Source organism: Eucalyptus grandis, chromosome 2 (assembly GCF_016545825.1).
Source record: "Eucalyptus grandis isolate ANBG69807.140 chromosome 2, ASM1654582v1, whole genome shotgun sequence".
NCBI lineage: Eukaryota > Viridiplantae > Streptophyta > Magnoliopsida > Myrtales > Myrtaceae > Eucalyptus > Eucalyptus grandis.
The window spans coordinates 26,215,231-26,239,721 of record NC_052613.1 but is presented as its reverse complement, the minus strand read 5'-3'; the positions used below and the strand labels follow the sequence as shown (position 1 = coordinate 26,239,721).

At 41.4% G+C, this 24,491-nt stretch overlaps 1 protein-coding gene and 2 pseudogenes across 1 annotated transcript; 1 reads left to right on the top strand and 2 right to left on the bottom strand.

Moving 5' to 3' along the window:
- Window positions 1-4,000: 4,000 nt before the first annotated feature.
- On the bottom strand, window positions 4,001-6,566 carry LOC120286422 (annotated as a pseudogene).
- A 976-nt stretch (window positions 6,567-7,542) lies between these two features.
- On the bottom strand, window positions 7,543-8,901 carry LOC120290586. Its single transcript, XM_039306896.1, has 5 exons — window positions 8,719-8,901; window positions 8,579-8,616; window positions 8,431-8,491; window positions 8,209-8,306; window positions 7,543-7,638 (listed from the first exon to the last, which is right to left on the bottom strand). The coding sequence occupies exons 1-5, from the start codon at window positions 8,899-8,901 to the stop codon at window positions 7,548-7,550; spliced, it is 471 nt and encodes a 156-aa protein (XP_039162830.1). The 3' UTR covers window positions 7,543-7,547.
- Window positions 8,902-9,737: 836 nt separating this feature from the next.
- On the top strand, window positions 9,738-18,403 carry LOC104434787 (annotated as a pseudogene).
- The last annotated feature ends 6,088 nt before the right edge of the window (window positions 18,404-24,491 follow it).

Below are 24,491 nucleotides of genomic sequence, written 5' to 3'. Positions count from 1 at the left end.
AGTTGACAAAGAGATTGGAGGTCGGATCGACCCTGCGAGGATGAAGCACGAAGCACTCCCCGGGTTGCGCATGATCAAGGCGGTCGAGCCAAAACATGGGGAGAAGGAACTTCCAAGCCATCCTTCCAAAGGGGCCGACCACCGACGGACTACGCGAGCAGGTTTGATCAACCCCCGCCTTCTCCTTGTTTCATTTGCCAAGGTCCGCACTGGACCCAAAAGTGCCCGAAGAAGGGCCGAATCAACGCCCTCCTTGCGATTGAGGAAAAAAAGGAGGAATCCAAAGAAGAAAAGAGACAAATCCGACTTGGAGCCGTGAAGATGATCAACTCCGTCCAAGCTCGGTCCAAAGAAAAAGAAGCTGTGTCGGACACAGAAATGTTCTTCGTGCAAGTCGACGTGTGCGGCAGAACGCTATACGCCTTGGTCGACACAGGTGCGTCGAACATGTTCATGTCGAAGGAAGTGGCAAAGGCCTTGAACCTTCGTGTGGAGCCGACCGGGAATACCTTCAAGCTGGTCAATTTGGAAGGTGTCCGTGGCGTAGGATCGACTTCGGATGTGGACGTCAAAATTGGCGATTGGAGAGGCAATATGGATTTCGAGGTAATCCCGCTTGATGATTATGATCTCATTCTTGGTATGCAATTCTTCAATAGCGTGAGATCCATGATTGACATGAGGACCAAATGCCTCATGATCCTCGACCCGGAGTACCCAACGACTGTCCCAATGATCAAAGGGGTGGTCGACACAAAGACCATCGCGTCAATCCGACGCCTTGACAAAAGCTTGAAGGCCGTCATGCGCATCAACAAGCTGTCCGAGGTGAAGCCGAAGGTCAAGTTAGATCCTACTCCAACAAATGCCATGCCAATCCAAGCGCTCTTCCCCGAGGTTGAGTGTGCACCGCACGCTCCGTCCAAGCCGAAGACCGAGCCGCGTGCAAAGTCCGAGTTCATCAATGAAGGTTGCGGTCCATCATATGAGAGTGTCCGCACCAAACAAAACAAGAACAAGAGAGCCCACGTCAAAGCCCGTGCTCGTGCCAAGAAGGCCAACCGCCGAGCTGTGAGCGACGAGGGCGTCGCTCGAATGAGTGGGGGAGAATGTCACGGGCCAAAAGATGGACGACCCGAGAGGTTCCCCGGAGTCGGCCCTGACTCGCCCGTGGACCTCCTGCTCTCCCTCGGATTTCCACCAAGTCTTCTCCCCGAAGTTTCCAAGGGAGGACGACACCGTCATTTTGCCTGATTCCAGAAGTTTCCGTTATTAATGTCGGTAGATGGTAGTTAAGTACTTATGTCAGTAGTTGAGGCGGTGCGATCTCGCCCATCGGATGAAAAGTAGATCAACGGATGTAATCCGAGGCCTTCAACTATAAAAGGGGTGTCCTCCTTCATTTGTAATCATCCACCATTTCAGAAATATCAAAGTTCCATTCCTTCTCAGAGCTCCACTCTCTAAACTTTCTCTCTCAACGATCCGGGTAAGCGAGCGGGTAAGCGTTTGATCGAGCAAGGCTTGGCTTGGGTGATCCCAAAGTTGCCTAAGTCGCCGCGCGGTCACGATCCCAATCGATCGGCCCGTGACACAAGCCTATGGTCCAATCTAGCTCATGACAAGCAGACTTGTCACACTCGACGAGGGTGTAAGTTACATCTACTCAACTGAAGGCCTAAACTCAAATGATGAGAATTCTACATTGCTTCACATTATTCAGGTACTTTTACTCAACAATATTAATGAAAAGAACAAATTTCTCTCCGCATAACTTTGTCATGAAATCTTCTGGCCTGTCTTTTGCCTGAATAGATGTTCAAGATGACTCCTGGCTCCAATGAACTTAATTAGCCTAGGCCACCTTAATTATCTTCATGAAGCTGGACATGCAAAGCAACTCACAAAACTTCACTTCGTTTGCATTGCACCAGGTCGCAACGTTAAGGAAGCTGGCAAAACAAGAATTGATAGCTTTCTTCAACGAGCACATACGAATTGGAGCGCAGGAAGGTGCTTAGTGTACGAGTTTATGGGAGCAAGCATACATCAAATTTTGAAGTGGATAATAATGAAGCAATTGGACCAAACACAATACGAATAGATAACATTTTCAGCTTTAGGGCATCACAACCTCTTTACGGTTCACACAGAAGAGGGTATGAACATATGGAAGTTCACAGCAATTCTAAACAAGCTAGAAATGAGGATCTTGGATAATGTGCTCCTAAAACATTTCTCCAAAATCTATACTACCACGCCACACTTGCCCTGTGGCATTTGTACCTTATAGCGTTTTAGTGTTTGGTGTGTGTAAATGACTAAAGGTATTACTTGGGATTTTACTAGATAACGGAACACAAGAATAGGTGTTTGCTCCAGCTCAATGTTCCTAATCGAGTGAGCAAAACTGTTGGTGTTGGAGTTAGGGTGTAATGCATATACGGATCTATACCATTGAGAGTTTCATAGCAAAACAAGCTTATAAACTATGAGAATTTTCAAATTAAAGAATGTCCTAGTTGTCAATTCTCTGTAAAAGCATACTTGCTCTACAGTGAAATGCTGGCTCTTCCCACAATTAAGTACTAGAGTTATCTGAAAATACCGAGAGCTTGGCCCCTCGGCTCCATAAAACATTATCTGACTCGTTCAGAGCACTAATAACGTGGTCCCTTTAGGGTACCCAATATTTTCTTGTGAAGCTATTGGACTGGCTTCGTTTTTCCACACGTGATGCACCTCAAAATCCTTTTTTGGGGACAAAAGTTGCCGGATGCTTGAATGAGTTATGCATCCGACGCATCACGTGTCGCTGACATGGCGTACCATGGCAAGTTAGGTGATCTTATTACGTTCATCGGTATTCAAATGAGGATGACGCGATCATAAGCGTTAAGCGTAGGTATTCGAATGAGGATGATGCGATCATAAGCGTTAAGCACACTCTGCAGCTTAAATATTGCATCACGAAACTCTTACTTGGTATCCATAGACTTAGTTGATATGGGATTATAGTAATGAGGCTCTGACATATGATTTCATGGCAATTTCCGCGCCTGTGCACCAGGAAAAAAAAAAGTTATCTGATGGCCATGTATCTTACGGATGCACAATCACTTTTCTTTAATTGGTTTGTTTTATCGCATAACGTTTGGTTACCTCCTGCAAACCCCACTACTAAACAGGAAAATCGCATGAATCAGAGAGGATGTAGGCCTAAACTTGAGATGTTAGGTCTCCATAATCCCCGATTAGAGCACATCGCAGTGGATTTGAACTTACTCCAAGTCGTCCAAAGACAAAAGGAAGCTGATCTCCTCGAGTTAAGATTAGAGTGCCAATAGCAGCAATTCCCTAGCTAAAGGGCCGTCGTAAGTGGCTAATATATGCCTCATCTCTATAACAGTCACTTGGCAGATTGAATCAATACAGCAAGCTGTAAAGTGAATGAATGAATGAAAATCATGACATGAGTTGAGTGCCAGCGATGAGGATGGGGAGTATCGATATCATAAGAAAGCGTATTCTCTTTGGCGTGTACTGATAAGAGGGCAACTATCCATTGCTCCTCCTGTCAGGAAAAATCTACCACCTTCCGGCACCAAATCATGTCATATGCCATGTTCAAATAAGAGACTAAGATGAAGACTATTAGGCAAAAAGCTACGGAAGATAACTAGAGCGATTAATTGATGGCTGTTATGTAGCAGACCATATACATGTGAGACTGTAAGATGGCCGATCAGTGACTAGCTCCACCTATTGCTGTACAGCATACAATGCGCCACATTGAGGCAGCCCTGGACTTCTGACTAGTCAGCTCCCAGAAGCTATAGACGGAAGGAGAAAAGAGAGGCTGGTTCGAGTACTTCAGAGAGTTCGTCAAAAGGTCCGCAGAAAGAAAGCTCCATTTTCCAGTATGTACTTGAATTGGATCAGAAGATATCTACTTAATGAATTATGAATACACGTCCAAAGGGAACCTTTCCCTGCAAAACAACACCAAGGAACCGACATTGTTACAGAGTATATAATGTATGTTTAACATGCAAATCGCATGATCTTTTCCGAGTTAGAAACTTAGATGTGCAGTTTCGAGTGAAGCTTTCATGCCCCCTAGATAGACACGTAGCAGATCAGGCTCATAGACGGAACATCAAGCTTCAGAAGACGGATACCAAGAAGCATAAGCCTGGCTTCCCCCTCCTCAACAGTACAAATGCTGTCTTGGACCAGTACTTCGTCAGTGCAAAACCCCAAGTGGATCCACACAGAAGATTGAACATCTAATATATGTAGCAACATCTTTTTTTGGGCAGTGGAAAAAGTTCATTTTACAGGGGAACACAAAACTTTCTGAACAGTGGCACTAAAAGAAAAACCAAACAACAGCACAGCAAATAACACCACTTCGCTGACACATCATTTAAATGGGCAATGAACAAGACAAGAAGTTTGGAAACCAAAAAAACATATGCCTGTCCTGTCAAGGTAGATGGTGTTTAAAATAACCCAGGATAGATAATTAACGCATCATCATGATACTTTTATCTGAACAAGAAAGAAGATTATTGGCACAGCATGAAAAAGAGATGGTACAGAATAAGAAAAGCACTTCCACTGATTTCTTCTAATTAACATTGTTGACAAATTGATATAACATCAAACTTCTATTAGCCTTTCTCATCAAACCAGGCAGAATTTGATGCTTGTCAGGTGGACCTTTGATCTTATTGAAGAAGTATATCGATGTGCATGATGCTAAATGGAAAATTTTCACATCCACGAAATGCCGTCGTTAAAAGCACAACCAACCAAACAACCCAAACCCTTCAGTTTTAACAAGCTGATACATTTTCTTTTTAAAGAATTGATATGCTCATAATTACCTTCTGATCATATCTCTAAAACAGGCTTCAAAGTCATTCTCCAACAGAAGTTTTGACATGACACAACCAAGAACAGATTCTGATACCAGAAACATCTCATGAAGCACCTTTTCTATTTAAATATATTGAAGTGAAAAATACCTCTGGAAAGATGCCACTAATTCTCATAATTCCATGGTTGCGACAAGGAAACCTCTGCAGTTGATGCTTCAAGTCCTTTTTGTCATGTATAGCACATTTGAGAATATTATATTGCGCAGTAATACTCATAAAGAGCCCGTGCATATATCTCCTTCGCCTGCAAAGGGAATGAGGACATGTCAGGGACCATGCTTGGAAGACGCAACGAGTGTTAAAGAAAGGAAAGAGAGAGCATTGGTTTTCTCATTGGTTACCGACCAAAAAAAAAAAAAAAAAAAAACGTTTTTGAATTTTCTGACAGTACCATAATAGCATGTAAAGAGTCACACCAGCTTAGTCTTTTCACAATAAAGATTATTGATTTTCACTTGAGCAAGAAAAGAATCTAAAAATGGAAGACCTGGAAAGATCTGTATAAATACCACTGCATTGGCTTCTCTATGCAAATTTTCTGACATCACTAAAACAATGCCGATACTTATTGCCATCCAACTATTGTAAATCAAACCAAACTCACAAGAACAAAAACATTATACAATTAGGAATTCAATTATTTTAATTTAGAAGAAATCTGGAAAAGTAAGGTAGATATATTCCAAAGAGAAAATACACACACTGGTCAGTTGCAACAAGTAGTGATAAGGACCTGTTCACGAGTCAACATAAGCACCAATAATACTTGCTATAGAAAAGCATAAAAGGATAGAGACTATATATTAGAAAAGTTAAGGCATATCAGGGTAAAGTAATAAGGAGTAACCTCCTCAGAGTCGTAACAGGTGGAAGTAACTTCATTGAATTTAATCTCCGGTCCAACTGATAACCCAGCACCGTGGAAAGTAATCACTCTTTTTTCACCAATTTCTTTCTCCACCTGTAAAGTTGCACCTTATGAGACAGAATAAAGATGTTACAATAAGAGATACGTACATCATGTAGATTCCCAAACCTGGGGTGGAGGTGGCATGATATCATAGCACAATAATGCTAATGGGTAGAGATGTCCTGGCACGGAAGAATGTTCTACAAGCCTCCTCATATTGTCTACCACAGCAGAATCAAAGGGTGCCTGCCCACTCTTTTATATCAGAATCACTGAAAATGGCAGATGACAACGACCAGAGAACTAAATGGATTTTAGTGAGCAGACCAAACTTTTCTATCTTCGAGTGGCAGAATGAAGTAAACACAAGTGATTACAACTATGGTACTGTATGGAAGTTCGGTAAAGCATATTTGACATACTCAAGAAAGAGCAGCAGCAGAAAAGGAACTCTGCTGCACAATCCCAGAGAGCAGAGTGAAAACCTACCGGATACCATTCTCCTGTAAGAGGATCAGGACCATCTCTGCCACCACTTGGCGCAATCCACAGTAGTTGTGATCCACCCTGCAATGCTCAGGCATAACTAGCATATCATCTCACTTGTAGTAAGAGCATTGGTCTACTTATGAACATGAAGAATCAATGTAAGGACAAATAGAGGAGGCAAAAGGTGACCAACTGTTCACATTAAATAGGATCTTTACCATCAGTGCATTTTCACAGGAGCTGAAGATACATCACCGTTCAATTGTTTTCATATATGAGATTGCATTCATATGAAAAGCTGTGAACGTAGTACCTTAAAAGCAAAGCCATTTCCTTCAAGCTTCGTGTATTTGATCTCCTTTTCATCTCAACAAGCTCTGGAACATCAAACATATGCTTTTTGAATATACACAAACAAGGTTCCTAGAAAAAAATAGAAGATTCGAGTTATGAGCTTGCCTAATCACTCATCAGCATGCTAAACTTTATAACTACTCATAAGGATAGAGATTTTAAGCACCTTCCCATACTGAAGGGCTTGCAGAGTGGATCTGTTACAACTCTATCTCCAGCTACATAAGTCTACACTAGAAGATAAAAGATATGTTCAAGCAAGTGGCCCACTTGTGGCCTATACTCACGAATGAGGTAATAATCAAGTCTAATAAAAGATAAAATCTGTACCACATTCTCTGCAATATGTGAATGTGTTCCTTCAAGAAGCAGAGCAATAACAGCTGGATCTGCTTCCGTTTGGTGGTTGGATATCAAAACGAGCGTTGTGGCCCTGCAATTTAAGATATAAATTAGCATTGTATAACAGTTGGATCCTCTTCTATAGTGATCTGTTGCCTCTATTTACTTTGTGAAGCAGCTAAAGGTCAAATTTGATGTGCATGCATACAATAAACCAGAATCATTTATAAACAGTTTCAGATCATAATTCTACATTACAAGCAAGCAGAATGCAATCTACTGAATGGTAATTTCATTCAGTGAAGAGCAATAGGAAAGGCCAAAAGTGAAATATATAAGAGTCCAAGCTAACACTTGAATCACAGAAAATATACTGTACAAAAAAAGAACAAGAGGGATATACTATGGCTTTCAGTTATTCTTTAGACTAACAAAAACAATTTCAGTTTAAGAGGCAATGTGAATGCAACAGGTTTCAGTAAGACACCGAGTCATCATCGGTCCATCTAAAGGAGAAGGGTAACAAAAGAACTATTCACCTCCTGAAGTTTCTCACGGATTTCATCAAAAACAGGAATGTTTCCAACATATGAGTTTCTGCAGAAAGGAAAATCAGAAGCAAAGAGCAAATTAAGAGATATGTGAGAGTAAAAACAACTCAGAAATGCTAAGAGATATCTAGAGGAAAGTAACTAATTAGTCAAAGGTCCAATGAGAAAAGCTAGCGCAGGAGCTTTCCCTGTTTAGGGATAAGTCCATAAAAACCCTCTGAAAACAATTTAGGAGTTTGCAATTCATATATTGAGTTAATAACAGAAGCATAATTCTTAGTATTTTATGCTCCCTAGTATTCTGAATTATTATTTAAAAAAGAGGACAGAAGGGACAGTGTTTTTGCACTTTCCTGGAATGGAAATCAATTTTTCCTAAAGCAATTAGGGCTGAAAGGGGAGTAAAGGTGGAAAAAAGACGTCATGACAAAGTGGCAAGTTTCCTAGAAATGCAAGTTAATTAAAAGTAAATGTGTAGGTTCATCGCTAGAACGTCATGGACCTTTGACATGTGAAGACAAGCCAAGCAAATTATAGAACATAAATAATTAGAGTGCCTTTTAATATTCTTCAGCGAAGCTTTGTGAAGGAAGTGAGCACAATATTATCGATGAACCTGAAATCAACCAGAGGATGGATGTAATTTTGACCAAACATATAGTAGTCAAAAGGCTCCCTTGCTGCTTTGTGGTATGGAGGGAAGATAAAAGGATCCTGAAAGATTACTGCTTTCTGTCAGATCAAAAGTTTTACACATCCAAGAACGAGCAGATAACCAGCGAAGCTCACAATCATCCTAGCCTTCAAAATGCATCGGCGATTATACTCTGGCAGTTACCTTTTGACAGCGAGAAGTCCGAGAACGAGCAACAGCAAAGGAGAACTGTGACACATGGAACCTATGGAAGGGATCAAAGCATCAAACAGCGACACACCAGTAGGCAAACAAGCAGCTTCCTTCCTACAGAGATCGAACAGAGCCGAACCTGCGTAGGGAGACATCACCGACTGCTTCAACCAGAAATCATATAAGAAAATGGACCTCCAAGATTTTAAAGAGGAGGGGGCGGTGGATCGGGGATGGGGATGGGGAATCGATTGACGGAGCGAAAAGAGGCGGCGTTACGGCAGCGAATGCTGGTGAGAGGGTGGCGACCTCGGGGCTGGTGGACAGGCGGAGGTTCCTGAGGAGGTAGACGAGGGCGAGCCGGAACGCGACCGACGCGATGACCCATGTCCAGAACCCCGAGCGCGCCCGCTTCTGCTTCTTCGTCTCCATCTTCTGCTTCGTCGTTTCTCTCTCCTCCATTTTCGCCGTCGTGGTTCGACGCGTTGGTGTCGGGCGCGTAGGCGGAGGTGGAGGAGACAGGGGTGACGGACTCCGACGCCGACGGAGGCAATCAGCGGAGGGAGTCGGCGTCGGGGTTTGCTGGAAGAGAGGCGCGACTTCGAGGACGAAAGAGAGAGATTGGACAAGAGGTCGCGAGAGGGAGGCGGAGGCTGCGTCGGTGTCGGCGTCGGAGTCGAGGGCAACAGAGGCAACCGGCGGAGGCGGAGGTGGAGGGCCGTCGGCGTCGCGTTTCGCTAGAAGAGAGGCACGACTTCGCAGAGGGGGAAGAGAGAGAGAGAGAGCAGAGCGGACGTCGCGAGAGGGAGGAGGAGGAGAGTCGGCAGCGTCGGCGTCAGGGTGGGGGGCAATGGAAGCAACCAGCGGAGGCGGAGGGGGAGAGAAGAGAACGCAGGTCTCGATCGTTCTCTGTTTGTTCTCCTGCGAGGAGAGAGAAAGTGAGAGAGAGAGAAAATTGCAGAAATTTCAACTGAGGAGAGAAAAATCTTTTAGGCGGGAGTCGTGACTTGTCTTTTCTTTTGCAGCGAGCCGAGCCAAGCCGAGCCGAGCCCGCTCCCTATTTTCTCGTGAGGAGAGAGGAGAGAGACAGAAGCGCAGAAGACGGAGAGAAGAGAGAAGACGTGGCGGGTCCCGTGGACAGGTGTCGACGCCTGAATGGTTCAGAGCACCGATGACGTGGCACTGTTAGGGTATCGAGACAGGAGACTGAAAAGAGAGAGGAGAGAGAAAGAAGCGCAGAAGATGGAGAGAAGAGAGAGCAGACGTGGCGAGCTCCGAGGACAGGTGTCGACGCGTGAATGGTTCAAAGCACGGATGACGTGGCACTGTTAGCATACCTAATATTTTCTCCCATCGTCGTTGTCAGCGACCAGTCCTCTGGCAAGTCGAGCGTCCTCGAGTCCCTCGCCGGGCATCAGCCTGCCACGCGGGCAGGGCATCTGCATGCACGTCCCCTTCATCATGCGACTCCAATGCCGGCGTCCCGCCAACAGTCCTGAGCTCCACCTCGAGTTCAACGGCAAGATCGTGAATTGTCGACAATGAGGACCATGTCTCCGACGCCACGAGATTGCTGGCTCTGGCAACGGCATATCGAATTGCCCGCTGACTCTGGTCGTCAAGGAAGATGGCGTCCCGGAATTGACCTTGGTCGACTTGCCTGGAATTACGAGACTGCCTGGGCACGGCCAGCCCGAGGACATCTACGAGCAGATCTCGGAGATGATCATGTACTACATAAGGCCTGAGGAGAGCATTATCCTTGACGTCGTGTCAGCGACCACACGACCGTTGACTTCTCCACCTGTGAGTCCATGAGAATGTCACAAGTAAGTATACTCCAGCCATATCAATTAAAAACTCGAATGATTTATATGACTCTAGCAAACGAGTCTATGCAATAATTTGTTTTTGTGTTGCAGATGGTCGACAAGACCGGCAGGAGAACTCTGGCTGTCGTCACAGATGCTGATAAAGCTCCGAAGGGCTTGCTCGAGAAGGTGACAGCTGATGATGTCGATATAGGGCTTGGTTATGTGTGTATGAGGAACAGGATTGGTCACGAGTCCTACGAAGATGCGAGGCTCGAAGAGCGAACTGTTCACTGTGCACCCTCAGCTGTGCAAGATTGACAAGTCCACCGTTGGTGTGCCTGTCTTGGCACAAAAGCTGAAGCAGATTCAAGCCAACATCATGGCAAAGTGCTTACCCGAGATCGTCGAGAAGATCAATGACGATCTGAATGCCAACGTCGCCACCGAGCTTAAGACAATGCCCAAGAACCTGTCCTCAGTCGAGGAGGCCATAATGGCCTTTGTGCAGATCATGGGGTCAGTGAAGGAGTCGCTGAGGAAAGTCCTGCTGGGAGACGAGTTCGATGAGTACCCGGATGACAAGGACATGCACTGCACGACCAGGCTGGTAAAGATGCTCAACTGCTACGCCGATGAGCTCCAAAACTGCACCGAGGACGACCTGAGGAGTAACTTCTTGTTGGAGGAAATGAAGGTCTTGGAAGAGGTCAAAGGGATTGGGCTTCCAGACTTTCTCCCTCGCAACGCTTTCCTCACCCTTTTGCAGCGGAAGGTGGGGGGAATATGAGCAAGCAGCTGAGTTTCAGGGTTCATGTTTGGGACTACATCAAGGGAGTTGTGATTCGGGTCTTGATGCAACACAGGGAATTATCATCAACTGCAGCCATCGACGAAAGGAGCAGCGTCCAGTCTGATCAATTAGATGAAGGGGAAGACGATTAATAAGATGATGATGATGCTTGAAATGGAGAAGCTCACTGACTACACTTGCAACCTTGAGTACCTGTTGCAGCAGAACAAGTTGATGACCCAGCAGCGCGGGTACATTGTGGTGATCCATCGGAGTTTTGATAACGAGTTTGTCCTTGAGGGAATCGGGAAGGTCGACGTGTGCCGATTGAGAATCACAAGCAGCTGTTTCAGGAGTCGTTAGATCTGAAGATGAGGATGACCGCGTACTGGAAGATTGTACTGAGGAGGTTTGTCGACTGGATGGCGCTGCATCTGCGGTTCAGCATGCACGACTTGGTGAACAGGGAGATGGAGAAGGAGATTGGAAGCGAGCTGATCGGGCCAACTGGTAGCGGCCGCATCAGTAGGATGCTGGAGGAAGTGCCGGAGGTGGCGGCAAAGCGCGAGAAGCTGAACAGGAGCATCAAGCTGTTGAGGAGTCTGCGGAGGTGGTGGCCAAGATCATGGACCGGATTGCTACTAATGGTGACTCCGATAATTAATCAATGCTGTTTGTTCTAGTGGGCTATTTTTATTTTAATATTTTTAATGAGTGCGTTGTTGTTTTTTAGGTGGTTTTGTGTTGGATACAACTGGTCTTCAGTTAGCTTATAATGAGTAGCTGTTTTTCCTAGGAAGGGAAAATGACCTCCTTAATAGTTGTTTGATGGCACTCAAAATCTTAATTACCTCGCTTCATCACTTACTGCATAAAAAAATTAAAAAACAACCCGAACTTTAAACAAAAATATCATCCGCATACACATAATATTTAGATTTCAGGTAGCATTTTAGGTCAATCTTTGTTGCAAGGAGCAGGAGATGTTATCGATGAGTAGTCCAAAGAGATATCCATGATCGAAGAGAAGAGATGAGGGTGAGATTAAGAATTCCAATATAGTTTGTCGACTCTCGGTATCACTTAAAAAAAGAACAAAAGTAACAAATAAATAAAAAATAAGAAATAAATAAAAACCAAAATAATTATAAAAAAAATCAAAGAATCAAAATGATTAAAAATGTCCACATTAGTCGGTTGTGCCACGGGAAACTACTAGTGTTTACATTGGCAATTTTTTTTATTAAAATTGACTGGATAGACTTAATTGGCAGAATGTGAAAAGGTTTGAGACTTGATTTGCATAATTGAAAGATTTAGAGCTGAATTGGCATAAATATAATAAATTTTAGACTTTTTTGATACTTTTGCGTTGGATAGTGGTGGGTTGACCACACCAAAGGCGACAGATGGGGCACAATGTCCATTTGTATGATAGGCGGTGGGTCAATTTCAATGACAGTGCAGGATAGACCAATCCTAATGATAACACCACTTACAAGCGAATATGTAGCAAAGAGCTTACAGTATATTTTTGTTGACACCAAAAAATGCCTAAATATTCAATGACGACTTAGTCATTATAGGCTAGCTAAAAGGACAACAGAGGCACAAAATTGCTAAGTATTGAGAACCGTTAGTCGACAAAAAAAGGTTGTTCGATGGGAAAACCTGGATTGAGTTGATGGGAATATTAGTGAAGATGGTTGTATTGAAACAAGGAGTCGGCGATGAGCACTAACTCAGTCGATTAAGGAGATAAACATGATATAATTGTTAAGGAAGTGGCAACAATATGATTTTCAAGTAGTGGAGCTGATTGTCAAAGAAGTAACCATCAAAGAAGCGGAGACAATGTAATCCTTGGAGGAGTGGAGGAGATATAACAGTCAAGTAATGGAGTCGATGACTTCAAGAGTTAAATGTTTGTGAATAAGGATCACTAAATTTATGAGACAGTAGAGCATGTTTAGTTTTAGTAACTAGCAATCCACGCTTCAAAGGTATTTCGTCATTTCGAGTGACACAACTTCAAACAACATAACAAAAATGAGCATAGTAGGCGAAGTGACATAAAATCGAATAGAAGGAAATGCTTGACTTCAGAAGGAGAGAGAGACTGAAATCCCCATCTAGCCCAGGCTCTCGTCGGCTTTATCTTAATAATTTGTATGAATTTAGCTTCTAAATTCAAGATCAAATTGCATGATCATAATATGTTATGACCTATTAGGACTTGTTTTTTGAAGAGCTATTGTCAAATATACTGACCTACGGAAGATGAACACGATTATGACATGTTACGACCTTAAATACCGTGACAGCATTTCAAATTTCCCTAACAATCATGAATCGTAAAATTTAAAAACAAGCGGACTGCCAAAATAGAAATTGACAATTGATACTTGGACATCCGTTCATCATACTCTTCAGATTGAATTTATTCTTTTAAAATTGAATCAAATCGTCATACAACAAAATTAGATGCATTATGACTTGTTACAAACAATTCATTGGAAAGCCAATATGAAACATTTCATTGACTCACGACAAGATGATTGCAATTACAACATGTTACTACCAAAATAACTATAACCATATTTTCAAGTTTGTCCAATTCTCATGAATCATGATGATTGCATATCAATTGGGTGGAAAAGGTAGGAAGCGAGACGATACTTGGATAGATCGATCAATTGATTTGTTTAGAGAAAATCTCAACAACAAGAATTATTTATGGTACGGCATAATTAGATGTGTCATGACCTATCATGACTATTACATTGCAAAATTAGGACGAAATTATTCGTTTAAAATTATGATAAGACAAACGCAATAATAGCATGTTATGATCTCAAATATCATGAGAGTGTTTCAAATTTTCCTAACTGTCATGATTCATGATAATACAAATCAAGTAGATGAACAAAATAGGAATTGGTGACCGATGCTTGGAGATCAGTTTGTCGGTCTATTGAGGTATATTGAGCTACAAGTAAAATGAACTATGGTACAACAATATTAAATGTATTATGACTTGTTATGACTAGCTTATTGAAAAATCATTATGAATGATTGCAATTATGACGTATTATGACCTAAAAAACCACAAGGGTATTTTTTAATTTGTCCAACTTGGGTGGATAAAAGGTAGGAACCAGTGAATATTAGACATGTAGACTGATTTCTAGACAAAATCCATTATTTTGCGACAAAAATAAACAATGTCATGACAAAATGAGATGTATTACAACTTATTGCTCATGCATTGAAAAATTGCTAGGAGAATTTTCATTGACTTATGACAAGATGAATAGAATAATAATGCGTTACGATCTTAAATATCATGAGAGTATCTCAAATTTTTGCAACCATCATAGAACCATGCAAGTGGTCGACCAATATAGGAATTGACCGTCAATATTTGGATATCGGTCGATCGGTTACTTGAGATCGAGTTTATTGTGCCACTACCAAAGTGAATGATGGTGCACAGAAATTAGATGTGTTATGACTTGTGGCAACTAATTCTAAAATAAGGTTCTAAAGACATATTTCACTGACTGATGAGACAATGACTCTAGTTGCAATAGCAAAAACCAAAGGATGTTTTCAAATTTCTCCAAACTCTCATAAACACTAGTTCAAATCAATTGAGCAAAAAAAAGTACGACCGGGTCGACTAATTGTGGTACTACAACATAAGATTTAAGACGTGATCATCAAAAAGTTATGATGAAAATTTTGATGAAATATTTGTTAGGGAAATCCCTTATGATGTTTTGAAGATGACAAAATAAATCAAAGGCTACTAACATGTTTAATGGTTAAGTAATAGACCATGCAGATGATAGAACATGTAAATGATATTGTCAAAGTGTGAAGATGACCAGAAGACTGAACGTAACATATGTCCAAAGTATATTATGAAGATTTCCAGACTTCTGTGTCAAAGTCTGAAGACTGCCAAACTCAAGACTCAAAGTCTGAAGACTGCCCAGGACTTTAGTGTCAAAGTCTGTTCTACATCGAAGTCGATCATTCGACAAATTCCGGGCGAACGTAAATGATGAACCGAAGACGGACTCTATGCTGAAGTTGAACTGGGTACAGACCTTAAAGCTAAATCTGTTCAAAAGCAGATATGTTCAGACCCAGATTGTAAAGTCTACAGACTCATATTGTAAAGTATATTGCTCTCAGACTTTACATCCAGATTCGATGAATCGTAACTCAAGCCCAATCATATAACAGCTAGTGATCTGGTTTGGATTCCACATCAAGATTGATTTGATTGATTCAATCTATTTGATGGACGATTGGATCTTGAAGATAAGAACTTTCTATACGAAGAAGCTTTACTTATGGAAACTAAGATTTCGTTTGTATGGGCGATCGGAATCATTTTGGGATTTTACCTTTGTCACTCAACGGCTACCAAATCTTCTAGATACAGAGCTGTCCAATGGGTATATTGGAAGATGATTCTCCGGGATATTGTCCAACAGGTAGTTTGGAAGTGGAGGAGTATTTAAGGAGATCATGAACCGATGAGCAAGTAAGAGACGGAGCGTAGAATTTATAATTCCAAAGTCCGAGCGATCTTTGTTCATATACTTGTCTCTTGAGAGCTTAAACGTTTGTGATCGTGAGAGAAATACCAAGAGAGTGACTTAGTGAGATAGTGTGATCTACTACTAAGTGTTTGCACTCGAAGTTGTAATCTCTTGTTGATTGCATAGTGGAATCCAGCCAAGAAGGCTGTTAGCGTGGGAGAGTGGACGTAGGCTTGGATTAAGCCGAATCACTATAAATCTTGTGTTCTTATTCTCTTCCCTAACTCCTTTGTTTGAAGTTTATTTTATTTCGCATATATTTGCCAAGGTTTATTTTATACACCTATTCACCCCCTCTAGGTGTTCATACTAGCACTCTCAATATTCAATAAAAAGAATGCAATTATGATGTGTCACGACCTCAAATAACCTCAGTAATTCCTAAGCAAGTATGCGATCAAAATAGGGATCGGCGGCTTATGCTTGGTATGTATGGAGACATGGATTCAATTACAATGCATTGTAACCTTGATCTCGAAATGACTAATTTCCACATTGAGGTCACGTTCTTGAAATCTAACAAGTATGAAACCAACCCAAATCCTCATTGCTTCTAATTATCTCTTGATATCTTCTCTCTTTTTTTTTAAACTCTACAAATAATGGGTTAGAAGTCTTTCGTGTTAAAAACCTTTTTAATCTATTTTTTTTTCAAGAGCCGAAAGTACCAGAAAAAAAAAAAGAGTAAGAAAAGAGTTAATCCAGCAGCAAAGTAAAGGCGCACCGACGAAAGCCAAAGAAGTCGAATCTCCTTGCTTTTATGCACGGTCTCTGAAGTCCAGTAGCAGAGGAGAGGAGCCTGTCCAAGAAGGCTGAATGTAATAACCAATTTGATGTGATCTTCTTCTTTTATTATTTTCTTCCCTGCTAATTGGTAACCTGTGCCTTTAATCGGTTTGTCAACTTAATACCCCCGACAAATAAAAAAAATTTGAGGAAATTGAACACAATCTTCAGAGCATTGAGCTACATAATATTGTAGATGAAATCATTTTTTCTTTGACGACAAGGTCGGGTGATCGGCCGGCGAGAGACCGATGCTAATACTGTATTACATTTGATAATTTGTATCACGGAGATGAAAAAAGAATAGCACATCCTCGTGAATCGTAATCATATGATTTTTATTTTTTATTTTCTACCTGTACATGCGCAAAATTTTAGTAAGTGTGATATAGAATGTTAAGCCCATTAAATGGGTGAATCGAAATAGATTATTGATCCAAACTAAATTAACTCGTTTATTTTGCGTTGATTTTTTTTACATTGAACTAACCTATGTTTGGAAGGCTTGGAAATTGGGGGAGACGATAATTGGACCTTTTCCCCAACATATGAAACACAACTCCATCATGAGGGGCAAAAGATTTCTTGGTCGTTGTCCTTTCCTTTCAACTTTTTATACAATCTTTTCAAACAACTTATGTTGCATTTGGTAACGTTTCTCTTCAAAAATTGTTCTAGGGAACTCTATTTCTATTCTGGAGAACAATTTTTGAACAATAGAACGCATTTGGTAACTGCACAAAATTTATAATCTTAGAATAGAAAAATAACAGAAACACGTTTGGTAAACTTGTATAATTTTTTTATTTCTTTTAATTTTTTAATATTTTTATTTTATTATTTATTATTTATTTTGTCTTCCTTTTGGCCTTCATTGCCATCATCGATTGGCCAAAGAAAAAAGAAGAAGAAGAAAAGAAAGAGAAAGAAAAAATAGGATAGCTGCTGCCGCTGCAACCCCACTAGAATCTTATACTCGGCCACCATGAACACTACTACACACCTCGCCCCAATACTACTGACCAAAAACCAAAATTTCTAATCGCCTCCAACAAAGAAGCGAGAAGCATAGTCTTGAGCAAAAAAAAAAAAATCAAAGAAATGGAGGCTTTTGATGCAAACAACGAAGAGGGAATGTTGATGGATTTTGCCATGGTTCTATCCATGTTGTGGCACGAGTTACAGCTTTGAGCAGATCCCGGATTAGTCAGAAGAAACGGTGAGGGACGAGCGAATCCAACCCACAATCCATTTACATGGCGCTGTCGGAAAATGATGTTGATCAACATTCGCGAGATGGGGGTCCCAGAGAATTCGATGCCAACAAGATGAAGGAGAGGGCGATGGATAGGATGATGGAAATTGTTGAAATGGAGAAGCTGACTGACTACGCATGCAACTACGAGTACTTGTTGGAGAGGAACAACTTGATGTCCCAGCAGAATATATTCATGGAGGCGATCAACAACGTGTCGAAGCCAAGCAACATTGTCCTCTACGGGATCGTGGAGGTGCACGTGGGCAACCTGAGGCATCGCAAGATTGTGCTGCGGAGGTTCAGGAGTCGTTCGATCTGAAGATGAGGATTACCGCGTACTGGAAGATTGTGCTGCGGAGGTTCGTTGACTTGATGGCGCTGCATCCGCTGTTCAGCGGGCAGAACCTGGTGAACAACGAGATGGAGGAGATTGTGGGCGAGCTGATCGGGCCCACTGGCAGCGGCAGCATGGAGAGGATGCTGGAGGAAGCACCGTCGGTGGCGGTGGCGAAGTGCGATAAGCTGAACAGGAGCATCAAGCTGTTGAGGGAGTCTGCGGCGGTGGCGGCCAAGATCATGGACCGGATCTCTACCGATGGGGACTACAGTGATTGATTACTGCTGTTGTAGTCGGTTGTTTTTATTTTATATTTTTATGAGTGAGTTCTTTCTTGTTTAGGTGGTTTTATGTGGGATCAAACCGGACTCTACTTAGTTTATGTTTCCCCAGTTTCGGATCCTGCATCGAACTATTTTTCATCAAGTACTATGTTTTGGTTTTTATTAAAGGGGACTTAGGTTCTATGATAGTATTGAACAGAAATGGTCAAAAGCAAATAGATATAAATATTATATAATCTTGAGTATGGTGAAATCATTCAGTACAAGCTCGGAACTAATAATGATAAGTGCTGAAATCTAATCAACGGCTTAATTTAAACACCCTTCAATATATTGATGAAAACACACTAAGATCAAATGGATTACACAACGTCGAAATTTGATTAATGATGCTAGACAGTGAAAACAACACCACATTGCTCTTTTGACGAATTCGAGGACATAACATCAAAATCTAATCGACGATACTGGATGGTGGAAACAACACCAGGAAGGCACTACTCCTAGATGAGTGCGAGGACATGACATCGAAATCTAATCGACGACGCTGGATGGTGGAAACAACACCGGTAAGGCATTGCTCCTAAATGAATTTGAGGACAAAATGTCAGAATCTAATCGACAACGTTGGATAATAGAAACAACACCAAGAAGGTGTTGCTCCTAAATGTGTATGAGGGCACAATGTCAAAATTTAATCGACGACATTGAACATAGAAACAACACCAAGAAGGTACTATTCCTAAATAGGTATGAGGGCACAACGTAGGAATCTAATCGACGATGCTAGAAGATGGAAACAACACCAGGAAGGTACTACTCTTAAATAGGTTTAAGGACACAACGTTGGAATCTAATCGATAATGTTGGTTGGACGACAAGATGGCACTGGTATTTGATCAACAGCATTACCTAGAATATAGACACTCGACATAAATGAATCAACGACGGGAATCCAAAGCTACAGCTAAACTAGGTGAGGCTAAGGTAACTAAAGGATAAGATAAAGGATTTTGATGTGTTGTTCGAGGGGGGGGCCTCTTTGTTGGATTGTCTGCGGTTTTTATAGGAAAATCTGGTAACCACTAGTTAGTTGATCATTCCTTGAAAGTCGCTCCTAATTTATGCTACAATCTTTGCTTAACTGCTTTGTCCTCATCTTGTTGTTTCTTGACTTGTCGATGATGCTTGCACGACTTGTTCAGCAAGTAATAACCGCCCTTTTGATTTTGCAGGCCCTTTTGAGCACCAACTGTTCCTGCTTAAATCTCGACGCCAATTCTATTTGAATTTTACATCCTCAATAGTATCTATTGGCTTAAACACGTGGCAATCAACTGCCTTACCATCGAATCATACATCTCCATTTCTAGGCCCATCGACTTCCAGACCAAAGGTTCTTGAAAACCTTGACCATCCTTCATCTCTATGACTAATATGGGTTGGATGCTACTAATTATAACCAGCATGTGACAATGAGGATGATTTTGAATGTCAATATCCCTCATTACTAGCACGTAACAATGAGGGTAACTTTGGGTGTCAACATATTTCCCCTTTTATAAGAAGTAAATTGCATATTTATTTCTTTTAAAGGAAAGACCTCACTTTATGCACGATCTGCTATGGATGATGATCACGCCTTTCTGTTTTCTAACATTTCCTTTCCTTACACATAGCTAATAAGGATCAACAACTCCTATTATATCTTGACATGTCACTTCATTTTCTAGCAGATATCCTCATTTTTTTGAATTGTCGTCTTATTACTTCGAGTAGGAGTATATGCATGTTGTCTCTTTCTCTATATTCTTTTGTATTCTTCTTTAAACCCTGAGCCGTTGCATTATGTTCCTAAGCTTTTCCATGGCAACCGAAAGCTCCCAAATTCCTTTATGAATTTTTATCTCACATTCAAAAACCTTCATCGCAATGAAGAAGCTGATTATTGTCACTTTCGGTTGTTGAACACCATAGAAAAGCACTAAGAGTTACTACTTTTTGGGCTCTGTCTCTTAGATCATAATCATGTTCTATTGTCTCTCAAGCCCTACTTCCTCACTAGGAGGAATGAGAAACTGCCTATACAACACTCTTCCATCAAGGATATCTGGACATCTGTTGTGACACCCTGATTATCCAATTCTGTTTTTAATTGAATGAGTCAGGCATTTCATCGATGTTCCTATAGTTCTTTTCTTTAATTAGGCCACTCATGAGATAACTAACCTATCAGGTGAAGCCGATAAGGAATCTAAACATAATAGACTTGAGAATTCGACTAAGAATCGACTGTTCGACCGTGCTAATCTACAAGGATCATTACGACACAGACCAATTAGAGACCGGCAATAGGTCGACTCGACAAAGGTTTGTGATTAAGTGTGGGTGATTCCACTTAATTGCAAAATTCTTATCGATCGACATTAGATCAATTTCTCTATCGTTTTGATACTCTGTGTCTGTATTTGAAATCTCAAGATTTCCACGACAACCAAGAGTCACCAATGAGTCGAAAATGCACTCTGTGGCTTGAAAATAATCAACCACGGGTCAATTGCACTAAAATTCATAAAAGCTACCCGGTAGATTAGGATGCGCTAAAATCGTGCTAGATTGAAATTAACCACAAAATTGAACCCGATTTCAGAAATTGAAAGTTTTGTCATGTCACAAACCATTTTAGGAACATTGACTCATCCTCCAAAGATTTTTCTACAAACCGAGATTTTCGGCAAAAAATCCAAAGTTAGACTATATGGCAAGGAAAAATGTTGATCAGGATGTTGGCACCTTGGTTGGATTTATGGAAATCAAATTGAGCTTAATTGAAGCCAATTGAGGGAGGATTGAAGGGGAATTGATGGATTTGAAGAACAAATGTGCAAAATTCGTATGCCATGGGGGAGAGGACTTTCGGACCACTTGGGAAGCTTCTAAGGGAAGCTTGGATGCTGCTATTTGGCTGAGGATGACAGCCCAAGTGGTGGGGGCAAGCACTTGAGTGGAAAGACAAGTGTTGGAAGCCTTGGAAGTCTAAAGGGGTTCCCTCTCTCTCTTCAGCAGCTTCTCTCTCCATCCCTTGGCTGCTTTTTCCATTGTTGGTGTGCCTTGAGAGCTCAGCAAAACCAGAGAACCGAGCAGTAGCTTCCCCTCCATCGTCGCACACCCGCCGGACCAGCCAAGCCGCCACCGTCGACCTTTTTCCTCCCTTGTTTTCTCCTTCTTCCTGTTTCTGCTCCAACTAACCTTCCTATGAAAACCTGAGTTAAAAGTTACCTTCCCATGAGAATTAGCTCTTGTGCCACCCATCATCGTCTTCAGCACATCCAAACCATATAGGAGCACCTCCCGATCGTTGAACGGAGCCGCCGGCTGACCCACCTGCTGGCCGGAAGCTGCCACCCGCCAATCCGTCGGTCCGCTTGCCCGAGTGCATCGTTTCGCGTTTTCTTCATTTTTCCTCCTCGGCCGAACTAGTAGCTGGTTTCTCTTCCTTTGGCCCCGGTCAAAACTCGAAACCAGCAAGGGTTCTTAGTCTTCGTGGCTCATTTCGAGCCCTTCCCCGGCATCCGTTGGTGTCGCCGCTAAGAGGATTGTAGCCCACCTTGGCATCACTTTGTCGCCGTGGACTCACCGAAACGCTAAACCGATGAGTTTACTAACTAAACTCTGCTTAGGGAGGTAATGATGCTTATGGGGTATTTAGATTAGGCTAATCATTTTTAGGTGAGATTAGCTTATTTAAATATTAATTAGATTAGATGAATGATTAGTTTAGTGGATGGATTAATTACTTTAATTATGCAATTAGATTAGTGTAAGCATGATTAGACTTTTAATTAATTATTTTATTTATTTAAATTAAATATTATTTTATTGTATTATTTTATATTTAAATAAATTTAACTTTCGAAAATTAATTAATTAATATTTTCCAGAAATTATACCGGAGAGCCGCTCGCTAGAATTTTGTACGATCGCAATGGTGTGTTTAGTTTCGTAATTGAATGATGTTTTATGAAATTGAGTGATGGTTGGGAAACACAGATATTTTGTCCAGAAAATACCGAGTGTCGAGTGTTGACACCGAAAGTGATTTTTGAGTACCAGACTAGCTTAGGTGAGCATTGATCAGCTTCGGGGAGAAATATAGATCTTTAGCAGCTTCGGTGAGCAATAATACTTTAGTAACTTCAGTGAGCAATGATATTATAGCAGCTTCGGTGAGCAACATAAATATAGAGTAGCTTCGGTGAGCAATATAGACATCAGCTTTTGTGAGCAATGATATATGGATATATCTATCAGCTTCGATGAGCTAGACCATCTATTTCAGCTTAGGTGAGCAGTGTTTGAATCGATTGAATTTATAGATGGTATTGAATGTATCAAGTTGGTGGATTTCCTCTTCATTTGAGAGTCCTTATGAAGACGCTATCAAGACTGCCCTCCATCAAATAAAGCAATGCGGCTCAAAGCTGAAGGGTGTGACCAATAAGGGCAAGGCAGTACTTGACTATCATTCTAAACTTAATCCTCCAATTGTGTCGAAGGTGCTCAAAAGTGGGGTTTTAAAGAGTACTGATGATCATAAATCAACTTTACCACAACATGAAGATTCTTATGCAACAGAGACACCAGAAGAAGAGGATATTGGAGAAAAGTCAATCAAAAATCAAGTTGACACTGTTGAAAGTATTCCTATGCATTTCTCTCTGGTTTACTATACCTTTCTTGACTTTTGCTCCTCTGTTTGCTAGATGTGTCTAGATCTTCATCGCATATTGAAGACAAAGATACCCTAGATGTTGTGGTTTCCCAACTTAAGAGAAAGAAAAGAGCCTCTCCTTCTTTGATGAGGAAGTAACCCAAGTTGTTTGCTGAAAACCTAACTTTAGTTCCCTTCAAAGCTGGTTCTATCGGCACCAAGTCTTTAAATACTCCTTATGATTAGGGCAGCCCCCCACGAAGGAGGAATCCACCATTGAAGAACTTCGCCCCTCAATTGCTATAAACTCTGGAGTGGTGTTCACCCCAATTCCTTTGGCAATTTATGGTAAGTTCCTTTCCTTCTTCTTGTATATCTCCACTTGTTTATCTTAGTTTAATGTATTAACACAAGTCTGGAATGATAGCTACTGATGCATCAACTAGCAATAGTGGTTTAGCTCAATATACTATGCCCCAGCCTTTGCCTGAAGATACTAATGTTGCGAAATTTGGTACATATTGGTTCTTCCCAACCTGATTTAGAAAGTAACTTGATTTTGACTCTTTATTTCTTTTTCTTGAGGAAATGACAGCACCTGCACCCCAGACTCCATCAACTGTTACTCCTTCAGCTACTGATATCATTCAAAACCCACTGTTAGCTTCTCCTTCAACTCCTATTGCGTCGAAAGCCCACGTGGAGAAAAGAATTTCTCCAGCTATTCTTGCCAGGACAATTTGTGCTTTGGATGAAGCCTCTCATGTTCTAGCTGCTTATCCTCATGACTTGGTCTCTAGGAGTTCATCTTCGAGAGCAGCAAGTCGAAAAGTTAAGGATTAAGTTAGCACATTTTCTGTATCTTTCAAGTGGTGGTATACCCATGGTGATGAATAACCAAACTGCTCTTACTCAACTCGAATCACTAATGGGTGAACTTAGCAAAGATGATATTGGCAACCTCTTGCCTCTGGAACTTAGATCAGAACTCAAGGATTCCCACAACAGATTTTCCTCCATCTTTAGTGCTTAACGACACAGTTACATTTATCTAATGACTCTAACTTTCCCTGAAGAAAATTTCTTCGAACCAAGTGATCAAGTAAAAGAGATAGGGCAACAAGTGAGAGATAAGCAACGATATTTTCAAGCTACCATGAATGAAGCAACTGACCTTGAAAGAGAAGAGCTTGCTCTTGAGAAACAAAATATGGAGATTGAGAGGAGGTTGGAGGAGATACGTCGGAAACTTGAGACCAAGTTTGATGATAGGATCAACAGTGAAGACCAACTGAATAAATCCATAGTAGCTCTTAAGGACCTAAAGGCAGTGGATTATACTCGCCAGATGCAGTTAGAGTCAAAACGTTATCATTCCAAGAATGATTACTTGAATAAGAATCTCGGCCTTGAACGACTTGTGCTCTATATATAGCATGGTGTGAAGTCTCTTTTG

Coding starts and splice junctions, on each gene's coding strand:
- LOC120290586 (XM_039306896.1), bottom strand. CDS start 8,901: ATGGAGGAGAGAGAAACGACGAAGCAGAAGATGGAGACGAAGAAGCAG. Junction 8,617..8,718: donor TCTCACCAGCATTCGCTGCC/GTAACGCCGCCT, acceptor TTTCTTATATGA/TTTCTGGTTGAAGCAGTCGG. Junction 8,307..8,430: donor GGACTTCTCGCTGTCAAAAG/GTAACTGCCAGA, acceptor GTAATCTTTCAG/GATCCTTTTATCTTCCCTCC.